This window comes from Zophobas morio, unplaced genomic scaffold (assembly GCF_036711695.1).
Source record: "Zophobas morio isolate AGI-343-1 ecotype UQ-CSIRO unplaced genomic scaffold, CSIRO_AGI_Zmor_V1 ptg000007l, whole genome shotgun sequence".
In the NCBI taxonomy this organism is placed as follows: Eukaryota; Metazoa; Arthropoda; class Insecta; order Coleoptera; family Tenebrionidae; genus Zophobas; species Zophobas morio.
In genome coordinates, this window is record NW_026972112.1 from 4,747,144 (window position 1) to 4,774,444 (window position 27,301).

At 35.3% G+C, this 27,301-nt stretch overlaps 2 protein-coding genes across 2 annotated transcripts; both read right to left on the reverse strand.

The window, feature by feature from the left end:
• Positions 1-24: 24 nt before the first annotated feature.
• Positions 25-11,762, reverse strand: LOC135124310 (adenylate cyclase type 10-like). Its single transcript, XM_064049280.1, is given in 22 exon segments — positions 25-206; positions 258-396; positions 444-698; positions 750-915; positions 961-1,163; positions 1,218-1,474; positions 1,521-2,399; positions 2,456-2,667; positions 2,721-2,867; positions 2,916-3,183; positions 3,235-3,346; positions 3,394-3,546; positions 3,598-3,869; positions 4,010-4,252; positions 4,299-4,529; positions 4,909-5,174; positions 10,112-10,308; positions 10,363-10,582; positions 10,633-10,998; positions 11,046-11,321; positions 11,367-11,615; positions 11,664-11,762. Coding segments are annotated over 22 exon segments (5,262 nt in total). The 5' UTR covers positions 11,674-11,762; the 3' UTR covers positions 25-65.
• A 5,840-nt stretch (positions 11,763-17,602) lies between these two features.
• On the reverse strand, positions 17,603-24,450 carry LOC135124309 (adenylate cyclase type 10-like). The gene is made up of 23 exons (XM_064049279.1): positions 24,332-24,450; positions 24,025-24,285; positions 23,702-23,977; positions 23,274-23,645; positions 23,004-23,223; positions 22,755-22,951; positions 22,114-22,348; positions 21,813-22,059; positions 21,523-21,765; positions 21,200-21,471; positions 21,000-21,152; positions 20,852-20,951; positions 20,534-20,801; positions 20,341-20,487; positions 20,077-20,288; positions 19,811-20,027; positions 19,163-19,761; positions 18,857-19,116; positions 18,607-18,809; positions 18,136-18,556; positions 17,946-18,084; positions 17,746-17,893; positions 17,603-17,697 (listed from the first exon to the last, which is right to left on the reverse strand). Exons 1-22 carry the CDS (start codon positions 24,342-24,344, stop codon positions 17,753-17,755), a joined length of 5,196 nt encoding a protein of 1,731 aa, XP_063905349.1. The 5' UTR covers positions 24,345-24,450; the 3' UTR covers positions 17,603-17,697; positions 17,746-17,752.
• Positions 24,451-27,301: the final 2,851 nt, after the last annotated feature.

Consider the following 27,301-nt stretch of genomic DNA (forward strand, 5'->3'; position numbering starts at 1 on the left):
CATTCATACAACTTATTACGACTTTATTAATAGTAATTTATTACTAGTTTTTATTTTTAAGTGTTTCATTTATAGTGCGGTGTAGGTAGGCTGAAAAAGCCTACGCGCTCACTGGTCACAAGTTCACGAAAGTCTGCTGTGTTGTCAATATCGGAATGTTCTTTCCAAAAGGTGTAGACAGCTGATTTCAGTTCGTTGTTCCACGCCTTTAAAAAGAATTTTCGTTAATAATCGTCCTAGAACTAGTTAGCAGTTACTTTTTTTGAGTGTCTAATCCACTCCGCATCTAATAAATTGCCATGTTTTTGTGCAAATTCCAATCCTTTCTGCAGTAGCTCTTGTACTTTTGAATCACCATGTGTAATATGTCTATAGTATGCTTTTAAGTGATACAGCCTTATGGAAAAAAATGTTGTATTGTAGTTTTACAAAAAAAGTCATACCTAGGAAAAAATATTTCGTCCCGTTTCGTTGCATTTTCAATACACTTAAGTAACTTGTTGATTCGATCTTCAATGTCATGGATTTCTATTATGTTACCAATATCTTTATTGTGTACTAAATACAACAGTAGTCCTTCAAACACATACAATGATGTGAGTTTGTATGACAATGAGTCTGCTTTAGTAAGTCCTAAACATGTATCAACTTTTTCACTCCAAATCATTGCTTGCTCCCATTGTTCGTCTCGCATACACCTAAATATGGAAAAAATCGTTCAAAAGTAATTTCAGTTTGGTATGATTTGCCATAGCCACATTAATGTGAGAAATTTTTTTACAGCATCGGTTTCATGGATGTGAATCCAGTTTTCATTTTCCAGTTGATAAAAACTCTGGCAACTGTCATAGTGGACCACCATGTATCCAGTTTCAATGTGAATGGCAAGACATTGAGCATAATACCAGACTTTACCTAAAATCAGATTTAAAATTTTTGCTTCAAGAAAATCGTCTTTACCCGTTAGGTCGGAGGAATTCTGTCCAAGCTCATGCATGTCTTTTAAAATCGAATCAACATTTCGAAAATGTTTTCCTAATAAAAGAATGGTCAGTAGATATGGCAGCAAAGGAAGAATAATGTTGGCAGCACTAATCGAATTACAGAGTCGCAAAATGATGTAGCCCATGTGGATGGCTTGATCCGTTTCTGCCCGATGTAGCCTTCATCAAGCAAACAAATCAAAATTTAGTAGCATTCGGATTATCTGTTAATACCTGGATGTAAAAATGGTTCCATACAATTTTGCAATGCACCTCAGATCGTCGGACATTATGTCGTCATGTTTGATGTGACATATTCTTAACGCATAAACCTCCAACGCAGCGCACATCTTCCACCTTCCAAAATGTTGTGTTAAATGTATCATGTTTGCACACGCCGTACATATCACCCGAAAATTGCTAAAAGATGCTAGAGACTTTGTTAAACTCCAAGTAGCTGCCATGTCTGCGTTTTTCCAGTCATTCTTTGTCTACGAACAGTGGTTAGGAATGGAATTTCTAAACCCAGTTGGTCACCATATAGAGGGTACAGAGATGAGACAAGCATACAGACAGATCGTTCAAATAAACGGTTTCCCAGTGGTCCAGGTGTTTTATTAGAGCCTTCGGAGAAAAGGAAAAACCCCAAATATGCTTCAGTGCGTAGACGCATTTTCTCATCTGCCTGCTCCACCCAGTTGGGAATTTGATGCCGTATTGTTTTAAAGCTGCGTGTAAATTTTCATGAGCCTCGTTTAAGTGGCCCATTTCTAGAAACGAGTATCCCATTAAAATGTGAATTTTGGCGCGGATTAACGTAAATCTCCAGAGATTTTCTGTCACTTCAGGTCTAGTGTGAAGGCGTTCTAGAACTTTCAAAGCTTCGTTTAATGTTCCCATAGCCAGTGGAATATTAGACGAAGTTATGTTTATGTAACCATATTTCATCATTGCTGCGATAAGTTTGGTAAGTTTTCCGGCACCGTTGCAGTGCTCAATCAGTTGAGCGTAAGTGGTGCTCAAAATTAAGCGGCATTGACACTCAGTAAAGTCTTCTTTCGAGAAAGCTTTTGTCAAAGAGAAACTCGTGCGCATTTTTTTAACCATAGAAATTCCAACAAAAGGATCTTTGGATACGGAACCTAAAAACATGCATGGTTCAAAACTAACCTCTTCAAGTCGACATTATCAACTGTATTTGCTTTCAACATCAGGGAATATCGTCGATCGAGATCGAGAAGTAACAAGTGAGGCCCTGCTTCCGCTTGCAGAACTTGCAACACTAGTAGACAACTGACTGATACTGCCCGACAGTGCTGATTCACTGTAAGCAGTACTCTTGCTGACGTTACTCTTTGCTTCCCATTGAAAATCGTCTCCTAACTTTTTCTCTTTACATTTTAGAGTAACAAATTCCTGCAAAATTAATTTTCTACACATGTTTACAACTTTTATTAAATTGATTGTTGAACCTTGTCGTGTCTGATGCCCAAAATTCTTTCAAAGAACCCACCACCACAAGCCTTGCATTTGTGTGTTTCACGTTCTAAATAGTCTATAGCCCTGTGATGGAATTCCTTCTTTTGGTTATCCGTCAAGAGATTGTAAGTAATATCACGAAACAAAGATGATCTGAATTGCAGAAAACCACAAGAAGCATATTTAGGTAAATCCATACATTGTTCTAAAGTATATGAAGAGGTATTACGAAACTGTATGAAAAAAGAATAAACCTACCATAAACAGTCAAACCTCTACATAGGCAAGCGGGCTCGAATTCTTCCTCAGGGTTCAACAGCCTTTCCTGGAAGATACCTGTACCTTCTTCTTGGAAATCTCCTTTGGCACAAGTCAAAACTTTAATTTCGAATAATTTTTTAACAGCTATGGATATAAGTTTTAGCGTTTTGTTATGCGTAACAATAGATTTACCCAAGGCCGCTTTTCTTACGTCTACAGCAGACATAACATACAATAACATTTTTCGATAAAACTGGTATCCTAAAATTGCGCCACACTTGACTAGTAGCTGCTCGTAATAACTAAGACTGTCGAATGTTTTTAGAACCATGGTATCTAATGACAGTTCTGCGTCGTTATCACTGCTAGAAAACGTTTCAGATATCGTACAAACTCGTACTTTGCCTCCCTGGGGAATACCCTCCATTTTTTCTCGAATATTAACATTTAAGAAAGTGTCCTGTTGGATTAATCTAAATTACAACACATTGTAAAAATACGACAACATTACTCGACAACAGTCGATATATTTTCCCCAGTGGTCTTTTGCTACTAAGTAACCTTTAACTAGTTTTCTTTCCTCCATTATCTCTTGCCATTTATGTTTAGTTTCCATATCAACCCTGAAAGATATGTGAACAAAACGACATTCCAAATTTTAGCTTTTTACCTAGCCATCATGTACAACGGAGGACAAACTAGACCAAGTTCCTGAATATCTTTCAACGTAAGTTTCATAATGTTCAGAGCTTTGTCCTGAATTGAACTAATCAAGTAACTTTCTACCCATCCAGGATTACCATTGCTTTTAGTTTGGACAGCACTGAAATTCTACCCTGTTAATAGTTACCCATTTGGAGCGCAAACATCACACTTTTCCAATTCCGGAGATATGGCATACACGTCCAAAATTTGGCAGACCAGAGCTCCAAGGTGAAACCTCTCAATGGGTTTAAGGGTCGTGCTTTTAATGCGCAAATCATCAATAACTTCCTTACACTCCTGAGATCTATTAAGACTTTCACGTGCCATCGTAGCCACAATGAAAATGTTCTTTATTTCAAACAACTTTGAGAAAACCGTCCAAGACCAGTCATCAATAAATTCGCAGTTATCGATTGCAAACACCCACGGTGTTGCAAAGCACTACGACGAAAAATCAAGATTTTGGACAACAAAAATAAAAATTTGAATTGTTGCCTATGCGTGGCGCGAAATTAAAATGAGTTTCCCTCGACGCATGCGCGACAATTAAAATTTCCCGCTAAAATTTTTTGTATACATACGACATGGGCTAGATACTTGATCAACTTTCGCAACACAGCCCTTTTGTTAAGCTGGCTCATTGACGTGTACAATTTCGATTTGTTAAAATTAACTCCGAACACATCGTTCAAGGCACAAAGCATAGCATGAACTCGCATTTTTTCCAACATGGAAAATATTTTATTTTCCTTCTCCGTTATAGATGTCTCCGGGGTTATTTGCAACGGGAGATAAAAAATTTGTTGAATTGTGTGATACGGTATCTAGAAGATGATTATAAACATATAACTCAGAGCGTGTTCCACCGACCTTTTGATTCTTCTTTGTTAGTAAAATTTTATTCACTGAGATTGTTTCAGGCGTTATATAAACAAGTTCGTCTAAAAGACGCGTCTTCCCTTGGCGAGCCTCACCTTTTATCACCAACATTTTAAATGGATATTCACTGTCATCATCATCCGACCTCCATATTTTTATCATCTGGAAGTACAGTGTTAATTTGTCCTCTCTTCCAAGCAAAGGACACGAACTGATTTTTTTCTACTCCCACATAGTAATCCATGAATTACGAACTGTCTAGCCTCATAGTAAAACCATAGTTACACCCACTGGCATGTAATGAATGAACAGGCACGTAATATATATATATTACGTGCCTGTTTGGGTAGTTTCCATAGCAACTATAAATATTTGCTTTCCCAAAAAAAATTCTTCTGAAAGTGATTCTTCATTATAGATCGTAGAAAAAGTATATGACACAACTCTGGTGGTAAGCTAATTACGAACTCATATTACATCACTCGCTCGCTACGCTCGCTCGTGTGTAAACTTCGTTCGTAATTAGCTTCTTACCACCCTCGATATGTAATATACTATTTTGACAGTACTGTAATCTCTGTTAATTTATTAAAATAGTTACGCTTGGTAGGTGTTGGTGTTAATGATATTACGTATCAGTTTCTATGAACTCGTAAACAGGTCCTGGGTGAGAAATTCCTTTCAAAGGTTTATACTCTTGCACGACAAAATGATCTGCTTCTAGTTTGCTGTGCAAGAACGTGTCTCTATCGCAGGTAACTTTACCTTTGTATGCCACCATTAATCGGGCAGCCTTATTAACAATGAGCCCGATTACAGTGTATTCTCGACGAAGAGTATGTCCGAACACACCGCAGTACGTTTTACCTAAAAGAGTGTTTAAAAATGTATACTTTCAGTCAGTGGCGTAACTACCGGTGTTCCATGTGTTCGCTGGAACACGGGCCCGCTTCGTCAAGGGGCCCGATCCGGTCACACGAAATTTTTTTTTATTGGATTTTTTATATTATTTGGCAAATTACATCCCGAAATAAAAAAATCGAAAATGTGCGGTGATGGCAGGATCGATCGTTCATTGCTATTTACGATTTTTTGCTGCAAAGGGTTTGAGCTCTGGCGGCATCTCAGTATAGATTAATATAGATGCGACATACAGTCTGATTTTGCAAAACCACCCTTATTGAGCTTATTGGAGTCCTCAACCGCCAAAGGCAAGCGCCAAATTTAAATAGTCGATGTAAATAAAAAAACTTGTTTCACTACAACTTGTCGCCTGAGAATTTGTTTGATCTACAGCCCAAAGCGCGCTCAGGCCATTATCGATTCTAAGCGTTCAGAAGCAACTTGGTTGGTTTAGACTATAATTTCTGCGGGAAATAGTTGTTTAGTCGGTTTTTATAACGACTAGGTGAATATTTTTGGTACATATTTAGATGATTTTACATATTTTGTTTAACTAAGAATTAATTCTTTATTTGTGTTTTATACTAGCAACACGTCTTAAACTAAGAATATTGTTGAAATCGTAATAACCCAATGGATTTTTTTCGGGAAAATGTTTTGGAAACACTGTGTTCTATTTTGTATGAATTTTTAAATGTTTTCAGTGACAATTTTTGTAGTTGTTTTCAATACACTGTATGATATTGACAGTGAGAAAAAAAAATGAAAAATTAAAATAATCGAAAATTTGAAATATCGAGAAATCTAATAATCGAAAAATCGAAACCTTAAAAAATCGTAAAACCGAAACATTGAAAAAACGAAATATCGAAGAACTGAAAATCGAAAAATGAAACATCAGAAAATCGAAACAATGTAAAATTCAAAAATCTAAAATTTAAAAATCGAATAACGAAAAATTGAGAAATCGAAACTCCCAAATTTAAAAAGTCGGATAACTGAAAGATCGAAACATCGAAAAACTGGAAAATCGAAAAACCAAGAAATCGAAAAATCAAAAGATCAAGAAATCATGGAGTCGAAAAGTCGAAGAATTGAGAAACCGAAATAGGCCAAAATCGAAAAATCGAAAAGTTAAAAATTGAACGATTTATAAATTGACAATCAAAATATCGGAAAATCCAAATCTCGATAAATCGAGAAATCAAAAAACTTAAAATTCGAAAAATTGAAAAATTGAGAGATTGAATGATCAAAAGAACGAGAAATCGAAAAGTGATGAAGTCGAAAAATTGAAAAATACAGAAATCGACAAACAAAAAGTTAAAAGTTGAAAAATTGGAAAAGCGGAAAAATAAAAAAAAAACGAAAAAATGGAAAACTGGAAAAAATGAGAAACCGAAATAGGCCAAAATAAAAAATTGAAAAACTGATAAATCGAAAACCTGAACAATCAAATCTCGATAAATCGGGAATGAAAAATTAACAAATCGAAAAATTGAAAAACAGAACATCTAAAACCAGGAAGTCGAAAAATCGAAAGACTAAGAAATATTGAAAAACTAAAATATCAAAAGATTGAACAATCTAAACTTTGAAAATCCAAAAATTGAAAATTCGAAAAAGTAAAACACATCGAAAAATCCAGAAGTCAAAAATAGAAAAACCGAAGAATTGAGATATTGAAAAATCCTAAAACTGAAATATCTAAAAACTGAAAAATCGAAAAATCAAAAAAATTAAGTCAAAAAATAGAAACCTTAAAAAACCGAAAAATTGAAAAATCAAAAACTTGAAAAATGAAATAATTAAAGAATTGAAGAACAGAAAAATCGAAACACTCGAAGGTCAAGAAATGGGAAAATCAAAACATTGATTAATTGAAAAATCTAAAAATTGGGAGTTTATAAAAGTCAAATTTGAAAAATTAAAAAATCGAAAATTTGACAAAATGACATGTGAAAAACAGAAAATCTAAAACCGCGAATTCGAAAAATCAAAAGATTAAGAAATAGAAACATTTGAAAAATTCGAAAACTTGAAAAATTGAAATATCGAAGAACTGAAATGAAAAATCGAGAAATCGAAAAATCTAAAATTTTAAAAATTAAAAAATCTAAAATTTAAAAATCGAAAAATTGAAAAATCGAAAAAGTAAAAAAGTCGACACATCGAAAAATCCAGGAGTCAAAAATTGAAAAGTGGAAGAATCAAAATATTGAAAAATACCAAAACTGCGATATCGACAAACTGAAAAATGAAAGAAAAAGTGAAAAATGGGAAAACCTGAAAAATCCGAAAACTGAAATATCCAAAACTGAGAACCTAAAAAGTCAAAAAATTGAGCAATCGAAAAATCCATAAAGTGAAGTCGAAAACTTAAAAAAACTAAAAAATCAAAAATCAAAAACTTGAACGATCGAAATTTAAAGAATTGAACAGGAATATCGAAACGCTCGAAAGTCAAGAAATGGGAAAATCAAAACATCGATTAATTGAAAAATCGAAAAATTAACAGTTTATAAATGTCAAATTTGAAAAATTGAAAAATCGAAAATTTGAAAAAACGACAATTGAAAAACAGAAAATCTAAAACCGGAAGGTCGAAAAATCGAAAGATTAAGAAATCGAAACATTTGAAAAATTGAAATATGGAAGAGCTAAAATGAAAAATCGAGAAATAGAAAAATCTAAAATTTTAAATATTGAAAAATTAAAATTAAAAAAAATTGCGAAATCTAAAATTTAAAAATCGAAAAAGTAAAAAGTCGACACATCGAAAAATCCAGAAGTCAAAAATGGAAAGTCGAAGAACAGAAATATTGAAAAATCCCAAAACTGAAATATCGAAAAACTGAAAAATGAAAGAAAAACTGACGAATCAAAAAACTGAAAAATCCCAAAACTGAAATATCCAAAAACTGAGAATCTAAAGAATCGAAAAACTGAAAAATCAAAAATCTGCGTAATCGTAAGATCGAAAAATTGAATAATAAGTGAACTGAAAAATCCTAAAACTGAAATGTCGAAAAACTGAGAAATTAAAAAATTGAAAAATTGAGAAATCGAAAAATCAAAAAAGTGAAGTTGAAAAATCGAAACCTGAAAAAATAGAAAAATTGAAAAACCAAAAAACCTGAAAAATCAATTAATTGAAAAATCGACAAATAAAGAGTTTATAAAAGTCTAAAATTGAAAAATCGAAATATTTAAAAATCGTAAAATTGAAGAGAAAAACTGAAAACCGAGAACTTGAAAAATTGAGAAATTAAAAATTAAATAATAAATAGGAGTAAACTGAAAAGTCCCCAAACTAAAATTTCGAAAAACTGAGAATTCGAAAGTTGAAACAGCAACAAATTATGGTCTAGGCCGGCTAGGATGTATATCAGATCACGGACCATGGCTTATAAATCAAATCGTTTCCGAACGTTTAGAGTCGACATTGACCTGAGTGCGCTCTGGGTCTGTAGATCAAACAAGTTCTCAGACGAACGGTAATTCGTGTGACCTGAATTACAGTGAAGGAAAGAGTAATCAGCTTGTAATATTCTGGTAAATCTAGTGTCAATTTGTCGAAACTAAAACGCGTCGTTAATAATATTATTACATTTTTTCTAGTTAATTTTATTCCTAGTTAGAAACGAACACTGTTGCCAACATAAGTCGAGGAGTCCTCAACCGTCATTTAATTTAAACTATGACGCTTCTCTATGTTCTCTGATCTCAGTGTCATAGTGCTCATTCACAATGGGCATAAAGCATAAGGATTTATGTTTAGTGCTCTATGGTTGTACTCGTTCACAATGAGCATAAGTGCTCATTCACAATGGGCATAAAGCCTAAGGATGTCCTAAGCATTATGCTCATTGTGAACGAATAGAAGCATAGAGCACTAAACAAAAAATTCTTATGCATTAATGCTTATGACATCCTTATGCTTTATGCCCATTGTGAATGAGCACATAGACTCAATAAACTCGGGTTTTAGCGACCGGCACCGGCGGCCAGAAATGCAGCAGCATCTGTTTCTAATAAATCTGTCGCACTGTCGCAATTCCATTGTGGCAAATCTAACACCCCATTAAGTAAATTACCAATCTTTAGCCTACAAAAGTATGACTAAACAAAATACTTAAATTTTGTCTTCAGATCTTCAGTGAAATTTTATGCTGCAAGACGTAAAAAAAAATTCAGTTTCAATTGTGTTTTATGAAAACTTTCGTATTTTCAAAACTATTTTAATATTGTGTCTGTGGTGCTTTTTTGGAATAATAAATTATATCTGATGTATGTTACAACTAATTTTTTAAGTAGAAAAAACACTGGACCATCAAATTATTACAGAATGAGTACCTAGTACCTGCACTAGTTTCAGTGAAATTATCACAACATGTTTCACTTTTCTTACAATAGGTACATCTTTCGCTGACTTCAGCGGAAAGATCTTTTTCGAAACTAAAAATGACTAAATTTTTTTTAAGTAACACAATGGGCCAATGCAGATTATCTTCACTGGCTTATTATCTCACTTGAAAATCATATTGCCAGAAGCTTAGATGTGTCAAATCTTGTATCAACTTGTGCCCATTGGAAAGCAAGAAAAAAACAATTTTGAGATAAAAAAACGGGCATTTTTATTTCTAATATACATTTTAATTATATGTATTTAGGTAGTTATTATAGGTATTTTGTTTTTTAATTCAGTGTTTCAGGTAGAATGATTTTAATAAAACGTAAGCCCTAATTGCAATATACTCATATTTTACTCACTATACTCGTATTTTTAAATAATTTTTATTTCGCTGTTCATTAGGGCCCCCATAGTGTTGTGGAACACAGGCCCGTAGATTTATTGTTACGCCACTGCTTTCAGTTTTAGTGAAAGTCGCAATCATTACCTGTGGTAACTCCAATAGACGTAGATAAAACTCCGTCAAGTTTGCTGATGGCATTATGACACTCTCTGGCACAGTTTAAAGCCATTTGACATTCCAGCTCATACTTAAATCCTCGCAAACCAAAAATGACGATAAACATCAAGTCCTTGTCAAAAAGGGAAACCTTATTCACGCAACCTTTGGCTTTGTCTACAACGCTAAGAAAATAGGTAGCAAAATAATCAAACTTACTAGTTTATTAGGCATCAAACCTGCACACAACTTTGTAACTTTCGTTTGCCAAAATCACCGTTTCTTTTTCTTGGATCTGGAACGAAACGACATTAATAAATACAATAGTCACTTGTCTCATTTCAGTCAAATATTCGATTGGTTCATTCGTGTTTATACATTTCATGACAGGAGCTATGATAAATTTTGTTAAATTGTCTTTGATTATAGGATTATGTGCTTGATTCACTGCGGGTCTCACTGAAAATCATAAATGTAAAAGATCGAATATGTAATTCTACATAGCATACAGAAGAACTCGTCCATTACCCCTTCACGACTTATGTCGATTAACTCTTCGCTGTCCGACGACTCTGAGTCTATACTGCCAGTGTCTACGGCTAGATCGGTTCTTACTTCGTTTTTCAGAACGCTACGCCAATTGGGTCCGATACTAATAAGCTTGATGTGAATGTTGTCAGGCATCTCTTGGTAGATGTATTCCGAGGGGTTAACATATTTCCAAGCTACCATTGCAACTATGATATCACCTGCACTACTAATATGTTCAGCAGCTTTGACATCCCATATGGGTTGTCCCACTACCACGTAATGGGAATTGGACACGTTTCCAATGAGAGCGAAAGTCACAGGACCGGTAGAAATTGCCAGTTTCACTAATCAAAATTGTATTAACTTTTGCAGACCTGAGTCTTTCTGTTACCTCGAATCACGACGCCAACGTCTGTTAAGTAAGAACCGTAGTTCTTCTGAATGATTAAGGCAGTGTCCATTGCAGCGTGAACCGTGTCTCTCATAGACGTATTATCCGAAATTTTGAAAATAGCAAGAAATGCGTCGCCAGAAAATTTCAAAACGTCTCCATTGTGGGACATAATTTCTTGTACCATAGAACCTAAATATTTATTTAAGACCTGAGTCATTCTTGACGGTCCGGAAATTCCGGTTTTGGCATATTTTTCACACAGTTCGGTGAAACCTAAAAAATCTTCCGTCACAGGATGAAAACGAAAACTGTGAATACCTGAAACGTCGCCAAAAAGAAACGAAGCCTCGTATATTCTGTGATTGTAATCGTCTACGTTGTAAATTACTTCATCGGGGACCAGAGAAGCCATAACTTCAGCCTGTTTTTGGTTTTTGATAGTTTTAGCATCGACTTTAGGTTTTCTATCTGCGAACAATAATTGACGCGGCACGTCTGAGTCTCCACCTTCTTGGAGGGTGTTTGATCGCATAGCCCAGATGTAATCCTCCTGATCCAGTCGGGTCACTGCAGTTATGTTAGTCGAAAATAATGTTTTTTTTGCAAATAGGATACCTGTTTTCATCTTGAACGGACTAAAAGGTAGTGTATATGGTGTATATAAAAAAATAATAAGCCAAAAAGTGGCAAGGAAAGTTAAACGATAAAATAAAAATTGACAAATATTAAAGAATTAAAATAAACAAAAAGCCATGGTAATTTGGAAGAAACTTCACCAAAAGCACAGAAAAGTAGATGTTTTACAAAATAACGTACAATCAAAAGTGATTTGTGTGGCCCATAGATTTCAGTGTCGAAATTTAAAATAAATGTTTCGATCCTATTGTGCAGTTGGTAGTATCAGTCTTTAATAACAAATCCCCAGAACATAACAACAAAATTCGAAAATTTGCAAATCTTAATAACCTAACACGCATGTTCTAATCTGCATATAGTACCATTCAAACAGAGAATCAAACTCGACCACTAATCCCCGAACGTAAGAACAAAATTCGCATATTCGCAAATTGCAAATATCATTGCGCTTGTCAGACATTGCGAACAACATGTGCAGAACCTTACACTCCATAAAAATCGCTAATCGCAATTATTTTCATTCAAATTCGTACCCAAACTAAAATAGCAGCAGGCGAAACGCAGACGCATAAAAAATAGATCAAAAAAACACCACCTTTACGAACAGATGCAGCAGGCTGACGCAACGATGACGACATGGGAACCATGATGCAAGTTGAAAAAACCGACAGCTTATGACAGAGTAGTCGCATAAATCCGGCAGGAACGAACCCTAGTCAAACAAAATTAAACCCTATAAAACAGCGAAATAAGACCTAAAGTTGAGTTCCGTGTAATACATAAATTAAAAAGAATTATGGCTTACTAACGTCACGGGAGACAAGATAAATGGGTAAAAATCCCTATAAAAACAGTAGCGCAGGAAGTGATTTTAATTCAAATTCCGAGTTGTAGTGGGACACTGTCCGTTTCCGTACCAAGTTTTTTTTTTACTATTTTGGCTGAATTTTGAAGAAATTCGAACTTACAAAAATTTGCTGAGACCGAGAAGAAGATAGAAAAATCTGTATGCTGTCTCTGTGTAAGTCTGCCTTTCAGTCATACTTAACTTATCTCGGTCTCCCTCTGCCATTATGTATTCTCGATTTCGGCCCTATAAAATACGACTGATTTTGGCACTTTTGATATTTTCTACCAGTTTTCAACTATTTAATAAAAATTAGTTACATTTTCTTCTAAATTTCGATATACAGAAGTCATTTTCGGCTTTGTTTCTTCGGTAATTTCTACCGTTTTTCCAACATCGCCGACTGATATATAGTAATTTTTACAGTTTCGTCAAAATAGTTCGGTTAAAATTTTTGTAGATAAAAAAGACAATTTTTGGTTTTATATAAAGTTTTTATATGTATGTATATTCACAGAAACGTTTAGAATTTGTTAATTTGGGAAAATAGAAAAGTCAGGACAGGTCTGATCACGTTAGGTCAAGTCAGGTCATGTGCATGAAATTAGAAATAAATTTTATACCAAATAATATAACAAAAAAGTTACGATTAGCGTTTTGTTTTTTCACTATTTTCAGATCCTAGATTCTATTATTAGTTTCCACTCTCAGTCGACAGAAGAATATAATTAATTAGCTCCGCCCACCTACCCTGTCTCGTTTTCAGTGATTGATTTTATTTTTACTTTAAAATTTTTTATTTTTTTTTTAATTATCAGCATTTCTCGTCCTTTTCATCCTTCTCGTCCTTTTCGTCCTTCTCGTCCTTTTTCGTCATTTTCGTCCTTTTTCGTCCTTCTCATCCTTTTTCGTCCTTTTCGTCTTTTCTCGTCCTTTTCGTTGTTTTTCGTTCTGTTCGTTCTTTTTCGTTCTTTTCGTAGTTTTTTTCGTTTTCGTCCTTCCCATCCTTTCAGTCCTTTCCTTCCTTTTACATCCTTTTCGTCCTTCTTCGACCTTCTTCGTCCTTTTCATCTTTTACGTCCTTCTTCGTCCTTTTCGTCCTTTACTTTCTTCTTCGTCCTTTTCGTCTTTTGTCGTCCTTTTCGTCTTTTGTCGTCCTTTTCGTTTTTTTCGTCCTTGTCATCCTTGTTCGTCCTTTTCGTCCTTTTCGTCCTTTTTCGTCCTTTTCGTCCTTCTCGTCATTTTCGTCCTTTTTCGTCCTTTTCGTAGTTTTTCGTCCTTTTCGTCCCTTTCGTCCTATTTGTCCTTTTTCGTCCTTCTTCGTCCTTATTCGTCCTTTTCGTCCTTCTTCGTCCTTCGAGTAATACTAATTTCCTTTTTTATCTACGTGCAAAATTTTTATACCGAGCTACTTTAACGAAACTATAAAAACTGCTATATTTCAATTAGCGGTGTGGGAAAAACGGTAGAAATTTCCGAAGAAGCGAAACCGAAAATGACTTCTAGATTAGATAACGAACAAGAAAATGTCTTCAATCAATTTTCGCAAATTGTTGAAAAATTGTCGAAAATGTCAAAAGTACCAAAATCAGTCTTATCTTACCAAATACTAGCCCCGCCCACCCACCCTCCAGTTTATTAGAGGATATGTCATTTGCCTAAATCAGTCTTATCTTACCAGCTACTAGCCCCGCCCCCACCCGTTCTCTATTTTCTTGGAAGGCTTGCCATTTGCCAAAATTAGTCTTATCTTTTTACTTAAATTAGTCTATTCTAGCCCCGCCCACCCACCCTCTGTTTTCTTGGAAGGTATGTGATTTGCCAAAATCAGTCTTATCTTAGCAAGTCAGCGGGTGGACGGGGCTTGTACTTGCTACGATAAGACTGATTTTGGCAAATGACAAACCTTCCAAGAATATAGGGGGAGGGTGGGTGGGGCTAGTATTTGATAAGATAAGTGATTTAGGCAAATGACATACCTTCCAATAAAACAAAGGGTGGGTGGGCGGGGCTAGTATTTGATAAGACAAGACTGATTTTGGCAGACAACATATCCTCTAAGAAAATAGAGGGCGGGTGGGCGGGGCTAGTATTTGATAAGATAAGAGTGATTTAGGCAATGACATACCTTCCAAGAAAACAAAGGGTGGGTGGGCGGGGCTAGTATTTGTTAAGATAAGACTGATTTTGGCAGACAACATACCCTCTAAGAAAATAGAGGGCGGGTGGGCGGGGCTAGTATTTGATAAGATAAAATTGTTTTTACACTTTTGACATTTTTTTTTTAAATTACGATACCCAGAAACCATTTGCGGCTTCGTTTCTTCGGAAATTCCTACCGTTTTTCGATTGTGATATAGCAGTTTTAACAGTTTCGCCAAAATAGCTCTATATAAAAATTTTGTGGGAAATTATTATTAGTTTTCTACCCTTTTTCTAGAATCGTCAAAATAGTACGAGCCCTAACAACTAAATATTGGGACAACAAAAAATTTTTATAAAAAAATCCCAAACTTTTTAACAAAAATGTAATTTATTTTAGATAATTAAAATTTTAAAATTAGTTCGTTTTGCAAAAGTGTTAATGTTTACAGCACAACAAAAACTGATTTCTAACTCAAACAGTGACATAAAACTCTAAAACAACGTAACATTTGGTGACACATAAATATTGGGACACAGCAAATTCAGTAACTGGTCATATCACCTTTTGCCTTAATAACTGCAGGAATTCTTGCCATCATACTTTCAACTAATTTTCTGCAATACACAGGATTTGTTACCGTATCCTACACTCGCTAAATTTCCTGTTGAAGATTGACAATCGCTTGTCATTGATGATTTCCTAAATATTTTTTTATTTCACGCCATACCGTCTCTATTAGATTAGGATCTGGGCTATTCGATGGTCAGGGCAAATATTTATATTATTATTCTTTGTAATAAGTGTTGTAGGTGTGTAACTTGAAGCATCATCCTGTTGAAACATATAAATATCAACAAGATAGACTGCTGCAATAGTTGTTAATATTTTTTTACAAAGTCTCTTGACATTTGTTTGAATTTGTAATTTCCCTTCCATGAACATTGTTAACTGGTCTTTAAATTCCGTTAATAGACATGCACCCCCAAACCATTTTTCCGCTTGCAAACTTGACTGATTGTTTAAGATAATCCATATTAAAATTCCTTTTTTATTTCAATAACTCTTTTTCGACTATTATCTCACCCATACATCAAATTTGGACTCAGCGTTATATATTACTTATCTCCAAATTTTATTTTGGTCATATTAACCAATTTTTCTTATGGGCAGTTTTTAATTGTGGTTTTACTTTAGCCTAACATAATATAAATAAATAATAAAATCAATCAAAGATAGCTTTATTTAAGATTTACAATGTAAAAACCAAGGCCTGATTTGTGTATCCATTCGCGACAATATTGTCTTGAAACATTTATTTGGTTATCGCTATTCCAGCAAGTAGTAATTTCTCTTGAAGTACTCCGTCGTCCACTTTTATAAATTTTCATCAGTTGTCGTTGATCACGCGGCTTCACAAGTGGTGGCCTACCGGGAATTTTACCTTTTATTCCTATGGTACCTCTGTCTGCGTAATATTTTACGATGTTTACCATCGACGACTAAACTATTTAGAACAAATCTTCACTTTTTCTTATCGATTTTCCCATGCAGTACTGCGAAATTATTATTTTCAGAAATTTTACTAAAACTAGCGCACCACTAACTATTTTCTTCTAAGTGAAACCAACACTAGTATGAAATGCTACGATCCCTATAATAATGGCAGCATTTACCAGCTACTACGTTTGTATTTCGATGGTATACTTAGCAAATTTTCTCGGGTGTCCCAACATTTAAATGTCAGCAAAAATGGCACATTTTTTATTTAGGTGACAATTTTTGCGCTCTAAGAAAATTTATTAATTTGCAAAATACCTCACTCTCTGCCAAAATAGATGTCCATGCAAAATTTGCATTTAGTCCAAACGAATTGAATGATTTCAAAAATATGTACCGGATTTTTTTGAGAAATTGTCTGTGTCCCAATATTTAGTTGTTAGGGCTCGTATATGATAATTGTTATAAATGATTAACAATTTTATTTTGAAAATGAATACCTCTATAATCTTTGTCGAGGACTATTAACAAGATATGCTTTTGAATTAACTTATCAAGATCTAACTATATTCCGGAATTTTTGGTGGAGCTTAGTCACTTTTTCCAAAAGCTCAGTTTTTCAATATGTGATTTTATCTTTATTGTCTAAAAGGAGTTTTCACAGCTGTCGAGCTCCAAAATTTCTTCGAAAATTTCCATTATTTTTCAGAAATTATCAAAATATAATTTAGAATTTTTTAAAAACTTGACTTTGAAAAGGAACAGTATAAGATCTTCATCTGACATCGTCAACACGCTATGTTTTTCGACTTATCTCATGAAAAGCTGCGTTCCACAATTTTTACTTAATTTTTAGGCAACTTTTCTGACAGCTCAATGAAATTTCATGAAAATTTTGATTCTTCTTATAACTTGTGTGTCAAAACAAAATAACACAAGTGACAGATATAATGTGGATTTGAATTTGAACATTCACTTGTATATGTGACACTATGGTGTTAACCTAAATTTTTACTACATTGAAATGACGTTTTTTTGTAGGTAAGTTTTATCATGACCGACTAGTATAAAGATTATGGCCTGTCCAAAGGAATGCCAAAGGTACCATACGTGCTGCCATCTTTAATAATTCAAAAACGACAAAAGAATTATTAACACTTTTTGAAAGGCACAAAGGCATTCATACCGAAACAAACCACCATTACACGTTTTGAAGTCCCATAATGTCAAGTCAAATTAAAATTTTGCTAAATTATTAAGTGTAATTATTAATAGATGGCAACACGTATCGTACCTCTTGGACAGGCCATAATCTTTATACTAGTCGGCCATGGTTTTATCTAGGACTTTACTTCCGATTAGACATGTTATAGTTTTTCCAAGAGAGGCAAATAACATAGCACCAATGATGGAAAAAAATACAAATGATTTAATCCTAAAAAATTTAATAAAATATGCATATACATGTACAATGTGACAATGTCAAGTGAATTTTCTTTACAGATGGGACAGGACTGCGATCACTGAAAACGAATAATAAACAAACAGATTCCCGAACTAATACAATTTACTTTTATTTCACAGGTATTCTGGAGTGGGTAAAGTGAAAAATCCGATTTTTTCACTCATATCAAGATCACCGAAATCAATCGCGTTGTCAAATTCAGAATGTTCCTTCCAGAAATTTACCTCGGCGAGCAGTAGGTCGTTATTCCAGGCCTTTAGAATACGTTTTTAAGTTATGTTGTCTTACAGAAAAAAAGTGGAATACTTTGGTCGAGTGCTCGATCCAATCCAGTTCCAACAAGTTCCCTTGTTGTTTCGCATAATGATTTGCTTTGTTTAGCAACTCAAGTACACTTATGTCACTGTGTTGAATGTATCTGTAATACGCCTTTAGATGATACAACCTGAAACAAGCAATTTTCTTGTACGCATCTTCTATCAAGGATCATTTCTACCTGGGCAGAATAATTTTGCTCGACTTTGACGCTTTTTCTAGAGATTTAATTAAAGTATTAATTTCTTTTTCGATGTTTTGAACAGCCGGCATATTGCGTTTATCCATTTTTGACACCATGTGCAAAAGTAACCCTTCTAACACATACAATGCCGAACGTTTATTTGCCAAAGAGTCGTTGTGAGTGACGTCAAAAAAATCATCCATTACGTTAGCCCAGAGTAAGGCGGCTTCCCAGTGCTCGTTTCGTATGCACCATAACCACATAACACTACAAAATCGTCTTCCAGCGTCAGGATGCAACCTGGTGATCCAAGAACCGCCTTCTATTTTATAGAAGTTTTCGCACGTGTTGTACGAAACAACAGTGTGTCCGGTTTCTATCAGCAAGCCCAGAGCTTCAGCGTAGTACCACATTTTTGCTGTAATGTTTTTAGTTACTTAATTTTATTTCGACAAGGTTTTAACTTACTAAGAATATCAGGATCTTCTTCAGAGAGTTCATTCATCTCCGACATAATGTTCGAGGCACTACCGAAAAGTTTTCCTATCAAAAGTGCATAAACCAAATGGGGCAACAAAGGAAGAACAACCTTAGGGGCGCGAATTGCATTACTCAGTCTTAAAACGATGTAACCCATTTGTATAGCCTTTTCAAAGTGTGTCTGGCTTATCCTTGATGGAATATGTTGTAAATTTTGTTAAAAAAAATTAGTTATTACCGTGAAACGAAGATGACACTGTACAATTTCGCAATACATTCAAGATCTTTAGCTAGCATGTTTTCATCCTTTTTTATATGGCACAATCGTGATGAATAAATTTCTAGCGCTATACACAGTCTCCATCTTTCGTAGTGCTGTGCTATGAAAATCATATTCGAACAAGCTACACACATTACTTTAAAGTCACTGAAAGACTGTAAACATTTGGATAAACTCCAAATAGCGGCCAGTTCTGCATTTTCCCACTCTTTCCTTATCTACAAAAACGGTTAAAAACTGAATTTCCAAATTTGACTAACCAACCATGTACAGAGTGCACAGATGTGATAAACATTCAGAGAGATTATTGGAGTACACCGTTTCCCAGTGGTCTAAATTTCTGAGCATCAAGTTCGGACAAACATAGAAACCTAAATACTGTCGAAATTGGAAAACGCAAGCTTTCATCCGTCGCTTCAGTCCTGTAGGAAATCTGATTCCGTATTCATTTAAAGCCATGTGGAGGTTGTCATGGGCTTTATCTAAGTGACCCATTTCCATCCGCGCGTACCCGATCAAGATAAAAATTTTCGCACGAAGTAAGGTAAACTTCCACATATTTTCACTCTTTTCGAGGCATTTGAGTCTCAGAGCGTCCAATGATTCGTCTAATGTGGTCATCGCGAGTGGAATGTTAGACAAGGCGATGCAGACGTACGCATAAGCCAACATTGCCTGGATGAGCATGTTTAGATCCCCTGCACCCTTGCAGTGCTCGATGAGCTGACCATAGACTGTGCTTAGAATGAGATTACAGTCACAGTTACTGAAGTCTTCTTGCGAAAAAGCCCTTGTCAAAGAATAACTGTTTTTAAGTTTGTGGATCATCGAAACCCCGAAAAAGGATTCGTGAGATTTTTTAACTAAAATTCTTAATCAGTATTATGACTTCTGGTAACTATTAATACTAGCCTTGCAGGTTCATTTTTAAAAACTGCCTAGGCCGTTTATAATCCTGTAACTTCTTAACTTTCAAGCTGCTACCGCTAGAAATACTACTCGAGTGAGGCATTATCAAGCTGCCGGAATGTATTGACCCATTTAATGACTCCTCTTTATCGCTCAATCTTGTATCAAATTTGTAAGTCGGCACGACATTTCGAGTTTTATTTCTAACCAATAGGAATTCCTAACGAAAAACCGTATTACTAAGTATTTACTTTGGATGCTCCCTTAACCTGATCTTGTTTGTCACCTAGAATGTTCTCAAAGAAGCCTTTACCGCAAGCTTTACATTTACGCGTCTCTCGTTGCAGGTATTTGATGGCTCTTTGATGGAATTCCTTCTTTTGATTATCAGTCAAAAGATTGTAGGTAATGTCGCGAAATAAAGACGATCTAAATTGCATATAGCCACATGAAGCGTATCTAGGAAGACCCTGGCATGCATCTGAAACATGACCTGTATATAAAATTGGTTCAGAACTTTACCGACAATTCACCATCAACACGTATACCCCTGCACTGACAAGTCAGTTCCTTTTTTTCCATAGGATTCAGTAGTTTTTCTCTGAACACGAATGTACCATCTTCTAGAAAATCCCCCGCCGCACAAGTTAAAACTTTTATTTGGAAGAGTTTTCCAACGGCTGCAATTACAAATCACATCTTTGCTTGTACAAAAAAAAAAATTACCAGCGGCGAACTTTCTGCGGTTAGTTGAAGACGTGACATACATTAACATCTGTCGAAAAAATTGATAGCCCAAAGTTGCGCTACATTTAACCATCAACTGTTCGTAGAAATTGAGAGAATCAAATGTCTTGAGTATCATGGCCTCTACCGATAGTTCCATGTCTTTAGCGCTGGCAGAAAAATTTGGACCAATCACACAAATCGGCACTTTACCTCCTTTAGAAATGGCTTCCATTTGTTCTCTTATGGTGACATTTAGAAAACTATCCTGTTAAAACAAGTGTAACTAAAATAATTCTAAAGATTTAATACAAGTACTCGGCAACTGTCGATGTATCTTTGCCAGTTGTCGGTTTCTCCAGCCGCTCTACTTTCCTCCATTATGTTTTGCCATTTAAGTGTCTCTTCCCTGTCCAATCTGTAATACCACATTAACAAACCGGTACTTCCAACTTATTCTCATCACCTTGCCATCATATACAGCGGAGGACACACTAACCCTAGATCGTGTATTTGTCTCAACGTGGCTTTTAAAATGTATAAAGCGTTATCTTGAATTAGACTGATCAAAAAACTCTCCACCCACCCAGGATTGCCATTACTTTTAGTTTGCACAGCACTGAAACTTTCGGTTAGCCCACCTTTCGCGAAATAACGACCCAATACTTCTCTAACTCTGGAGATATAGCATACACGTCCAAAATTTGGCAAGCCAGCGCTCCCAAGTACAACCGTGGGATGGGCTGCAGTTCCAACATTTTAACGCGCGTGTCACTAAGAACTTGCCGAGAAACAGGAGATTTATTAAGCTTTTCTCGCGATATTGTAGCAACGATGAAAAGCTTTCTCGTCTCAAACAAAACATTAAACACTTCCCACGACTGGTTGTCGATAAATTCACAGTCGTCAATTGCCAGCACCCACGCTTTCACAAAACTCTAAAAAAAGTCAAGAACCAATCACTGTTGTTCTCAAACAACGAAACGTACAACGTGAGCTAGAAGTTTGATCATTTTGCGCAAAATCAGGCGTTGTTCGTGTGGTTTTAACGACAAATACAGCTCGGTTTTTTTAAAGTTGACACCAAATATGTCATTTAGAACGCATATCACTTCGAAAATTTCAGTTTTCTTTAAGACTTTACACAATTTTTCTTCTTTTTGTGTTGTTGTTAGTTCTGGACGTAGTGGTATTGCAAGGGTGAATATCAGTTTGATTGCCTGATAGGGTTTCTACAAAGTGATCAGTTTGGTTAACAGAAAGACTCTTTTTTTACAACCTTCTGGTCTGCTTTTGTCAACTTGAATCTGTTCACTGGAATGTCTTCCGGGGTTGTATAGACAATCTCATCTAAAACGCGCGTTTTTCCTTGTCGAGCTTCACCTTTAATCAAAAACATTTTGTATCGCTGTTCTTCGTCAGGTTTTGCCGTTCGAAATGCTTCCAGTATACGGTGATACACTTTTAGTTTTTCGTTTCTTCCCAGTAGGGGAGAGGTGTTTATTCTTTGAACTTGGTCATGTGCTCTGTCAAAAGGTTAGTCACTAATTCAGATGTATCGCTGTTAACAAGGATTTTACATGTCGATTTCTCTAAACTCGTAAACTGGTCCAGGGTGGGAAATTCCTTTCAGTGGCTTATATTCTTGTAGAATGAAATGTCTTGCTTCTAGTTTACTGTGCAGGAAGGTTTCTTTGTCACAAGTAACTTTGCCTTGGTAAGATACCATCAGTCGAGCTGCTTTGTTAACTATGAGGCTGATTACTGTGTACTCTCGACGAAGAGTGTGACCGAATACACCACAATAAGTTTTACCTAAAAATAATGTCGTGTTTGACAGTGAAAAAACTGGTCTTGATCTTTCTATATTTGTGCTTCTTGAGGCAACCGTAATTTAAATCGTTCATTTACGTGTTAACTAAATTCAGTTTACCGACAATCAAAAGAAAGAATTCCATCAGAGAGTTGATAAAAATGCAAAACTTGCAAAAATGGGAAAATGCAGAAATAGAATATCGTTTTAAAAATCTTAATTGTGTCTGTATAGTCTAATTTCAGTTTAAGGAAAAAAGTCGGACCATACATTTGGGTCACACCATTATTGAATTTTATAAAGTAACGAAATTGCCCACATTTGTCTGAAGCCATCTTTTGATAACAAACATCGGTCTCTAATTTTAACTCGTTTCTTCAAACGATCAATCAGAATTATGATTATTACCGGTGGTAACTCCAATAGAAGTCGACAACACGTTTGGTAGCTGGCTTATAGCGGTATGACATTCCCTAGCGCATCTTAAGGCCACTTGACACTCTAACTCGTGTTTAAGTCCACGCAGACCAAAAATAACAACGAACATTAAGTCCTTGTCGAAAAGGGAAACCTTGTTCACGCAGCCGTTCATTTTGTCCACCACGCTACAAACATTTCCAAAAAGTAAAAACGTGTTGAAACGGTTCGGACACTAACCTGCACACAGCCTTGTAAGTCTGGTCCGCCAATACCACCGTTGCTTCGTTCTGAAGTTTGATTGAAATTACATTAATGAACACGATGGTAACCAGTCTCATTTCTGTCAAGTACTCGAACGGTTCATCCATGTCTATACTTTTCATCACTGGCGCTATGATAAACCGTCTTAAAGGTTCTTTAATTTCAAGGCGAACAGCCAAATTCACCGCCGGTCGTACTAAAACGAGAATCAGTACTGAATTTAGTTTGGAAGTATGAGTGACCTACAGGAAAACTCATCCATTGGTGGTACCCCTTCTGGTTCATTCAAATCGTCAGTCTCTGAAGAACCAGTCGACGAACTCATGTCATCTCTACTTGCATCTAAATGTTGGTGGCGCACATTTTTCTGGACACTACGCCAGTTAGCTCCAATACCAGTGATCTTAACATGGATACCGTCAGGCATGTCAGTGAAAAGATATTCGGTGGGGTTGATGTAGTGCCAACCCGCTTGTGCCACTATGATGTCTCCGGGGCTGCTTATATGCTCGGCTGCTTTGACGTCCCAAATGGGGTTTCCTACCACGACGTAATGGGACGTAGTCTTTGTTCCGATGAGGGCGAAAGTCACCGGACCCGCAGAAATCGCCAATTTCACTTTTTAAAAATTTGTGTCAGCATACTAGTTTTGCGTATTTCTCCAGCTACATTACCTCGTATCTTCACTCCGACATCCGTGATGTAAGAACCATATGACTTCTGAATGACTAGAGCGCAGTCAACCGCTTCATGAACAGCGTCTCGCATGCTTTCAGTTTCGGAACATTTGAAGATAGAGAGAAACGCGTCACCAGAAAACTTCAAAATGTCACCATTGTGGGATAAAACCTCCTGAACCATAGAGCCTAGATATTTGTTTAAGACTTGAGTCAGTCTCGACGGTCCCGAAATTCCGGTCTGGCTGTATTTTTCACATAGTTCTGTAAAACCTGCGCAGACAATGATCGAAAGGTGCAAACCAAGAACGAATCCCTACCGGAAACGTCACCGAAAAGAAAACAAGCGTCGTACTCTCTGTGGCTGTAGTCGTCTACGTTATATATCACTTCGTCCGGGACTAGAGAAGCCATTAATTTAGTCTGATCATCATTACGCTGCAATATTTCCACCATGTATCTAGATTTTCTTGCTCCAAGAGCAGGCAGGCGAGATTTAGTAAACTGTTCGTCTGATTCATTATTAAGGGCAGTGTTTTCCCGCATTGCCCAAATGTACTCCTCCTGCCCCAGATTATTCACTGAAACGGATTGTTAGACAGGGTGGAATTATTGCCACAAACATACGTCCTTCCATCATCTTGAATGATTTTGTTAAGTTAGCAAAGTGTAGATGAAAAAAGGGGCCATGAATTTGGCAAAAAAAATGTAAATAATAAATTCACAAATAAATTGCTGCAAACTGTTTGGAAAAATCCATAGTATTACCATGGTGACCAGAAGAAAACAATACGAATTACGAAATAGCAAGAGTAGATCCAATACTCATCAATAAGAGGGGATGGAAAGTTTAATAACAAACACTTTCTCAATACTTGTTTAATTATGTTCTAAACATACAACTACTGGCTATGAATAGAATTTTCCACATAGAGAAAAACTAAAGAGATGCCCCGCCCACCCACCCAAACTCCGTCTTAATATATAATCTACCATAATTCAAAATTTCCCGCTAAAAATGGGCTAGAATTCGCACTATACAACTATTGATTATGAATAGAATTTTCCACATAGAGAAAGATTAAAGAGATGTGATAATTCAAAATTTCCGGCTAAAAATTAGGATAAATTTCGTACTATACAACTATTGACTATGAATAGAATTTTCCACATCGAGAAAAATTAAAGCGGTGCCCCGCCCACCCACCCTTACTCCGTCTTATTATATAATCTACCATAATTCAAAATTTCCCGCGAAAAATGGGCTAGAATTCGCACTATACAACTATTGATTATGAATAGAATTTTCCACATAGAGAAAGATTAAAGAGATGTGATAATTCAAAATTTCCGGCTAAAAATTAGGATAAATTTCGTACTATACAACTATTGACTATGAATAGAATTTTCCACATCGAGAAAAATTAAAGCGGTGCTCCGCCCACCCACCCTTACTCCGTCTTATTATATAATCTACCATAATTTAAAATTACCCACTAAAAATGGGCTAGAATTCGCACTATACAACTATTGATTATGAATAGAATTTTCCACATAGAGAAAGATTAAAGAGATGTGATAATTCAAAATTTCCGGCTAAAAAGTGGGATAGATTTCGTACTGTACAACTATTGACTATGAATAGAATTTTCCACATCGAGAAAAATTAAAGCGGTGCCCCGCCCACCCACCCTTACTCCGTCTTAATATATAATCTACCATAATTCAAAATTTCCCGCTAAAAATGGGCTAGAATTCGCACTATACAACTATTGATTATGAATAGAATTTTCCACATAGAGAAAGATTAAAGAGATGTGATAATTCAAAATTTCCGGCTAAAAATTAGGATAAATTTCGTGCTATACAACTATTGACTATGAATAGAATTTTCCACATAGAGAAAGATTAAAGAGATGTGATAATTCAAAATTTCCGGCTAAAAAGTGGGATAGATTTCGTACTATACAACTATTGACTATGAGTAGAATTTTCCACATAGAGGAAGATTAAAGAGATGAGATAATTCAAAATTTCCGGCTAAAAAGTGGGATAGATTTCGTACTATACAACTATTGACTATGAATAGAATTTTCCACATCGAGAAAAATTAAAGCGGTGCCCCGCCCACCCACCCTTACTCCGTCTTAATATATAATCTACCATAATTCAAAATTTCCCGCTAAAAATGGGCTAGAGTTCGCACTATACAACTATTGATTATGAATAGAATTTTCCACATAGAGAAAGATTAAAGAGATGTGATAATTCAAAATTTCCGGCTAAAAAGTGGGATAGATTTCGTACTATACAACTATTGACTATGAATAGAATTTTCCACATCGAGTAAAATTAAAGCGGTGCCCCGCCCACCCACCCTTACTCCGTCTTATTATATAATCTACCATAATTCAAAATTTCCCGCTAAAAATGAGCTAGAATTCGTACTATACAACTATTGATTATGAATAGAATTTTCCACATAGAGAAAGATTAAAGAGATGTGACAATTCAAAATTTCCGGCTAAAAAGTGGGATAGATTTCGTACTGTACAACTATTGACTATGAATAGAATTTTCCACATCGAGAAAAATTAAAGCGGTGCCCCGCCCACCCACCCTTACTCCGTCTTATTATATAATCTACCATAATTCAAAATTACCCGCTAAAAATGGGCTAGAATTCGTACTATACAACTATTGACTATGAGTAGAATTTTCCACATAGAGGAAGATTAAAGAGATGAGATAATTCAAAATTTCCGGCTAAAAAGTGGGATAGATTTCGTACTATACAAATATTGACTATGAATAGAATTTTCCACATCGAGAAAAATTAAAGCGGTATAATATTTTGCCTTTTTTTTCTTAATAATTGTATATATTATTCTTTGAACACGATACTCAAAAACATGTTTAATTTCTTGTAAAGAAATAAGCATTTTGCAGTTAAGCTCCGCCCTCTTGGTTCACGGCGAATACAAAAAATCATCACAATTGAGATAGGGCGGGTGGGCGGGCTTATAATTTGTTTTTTTGTTTTAATATGTTGTGTAGACTTCTTTTCGTAAGATGCAACTTAAAACATGTTTAAAAAAGAAAATTTGTATAAGGAAATATCGATTTTGCAATTAGGCTCCGCCTCATAATTGCAAAATCCGTATTTCTTTGCAAAAAATGTACTACTTTAACCATGTTCTATGTTTCTTGTTGTGAAAAGATGGCTATGTATATTAAGAAAAAATTGTAAAAATCTCGATGCCCAGGACAGACAATCAAGGAAGATTCATAAACCACAAATACAGGATAAACTTATTTTATAAAATTTAAATAGTACTTACTATGCAATTTTTTTTCGTTCTTCAAATAATAGAAAAAATTTGTTAAACTCTGGGCTATGCTTCGAACGGATGGCGTTACTCGACAACTTTATACATACTTCAATTTTAAAATGTGTCAAAATTTGTTATAACGGGTGTTCAAATGAAAAAGTCATCACGTTGAAGAAATCATAGCGAAAATTGCATTTGACAGAGTTAATTTTAAATCGAAATAAGTCTACACATATTAAGAAAACAAAAGTTTAATAACAAACAC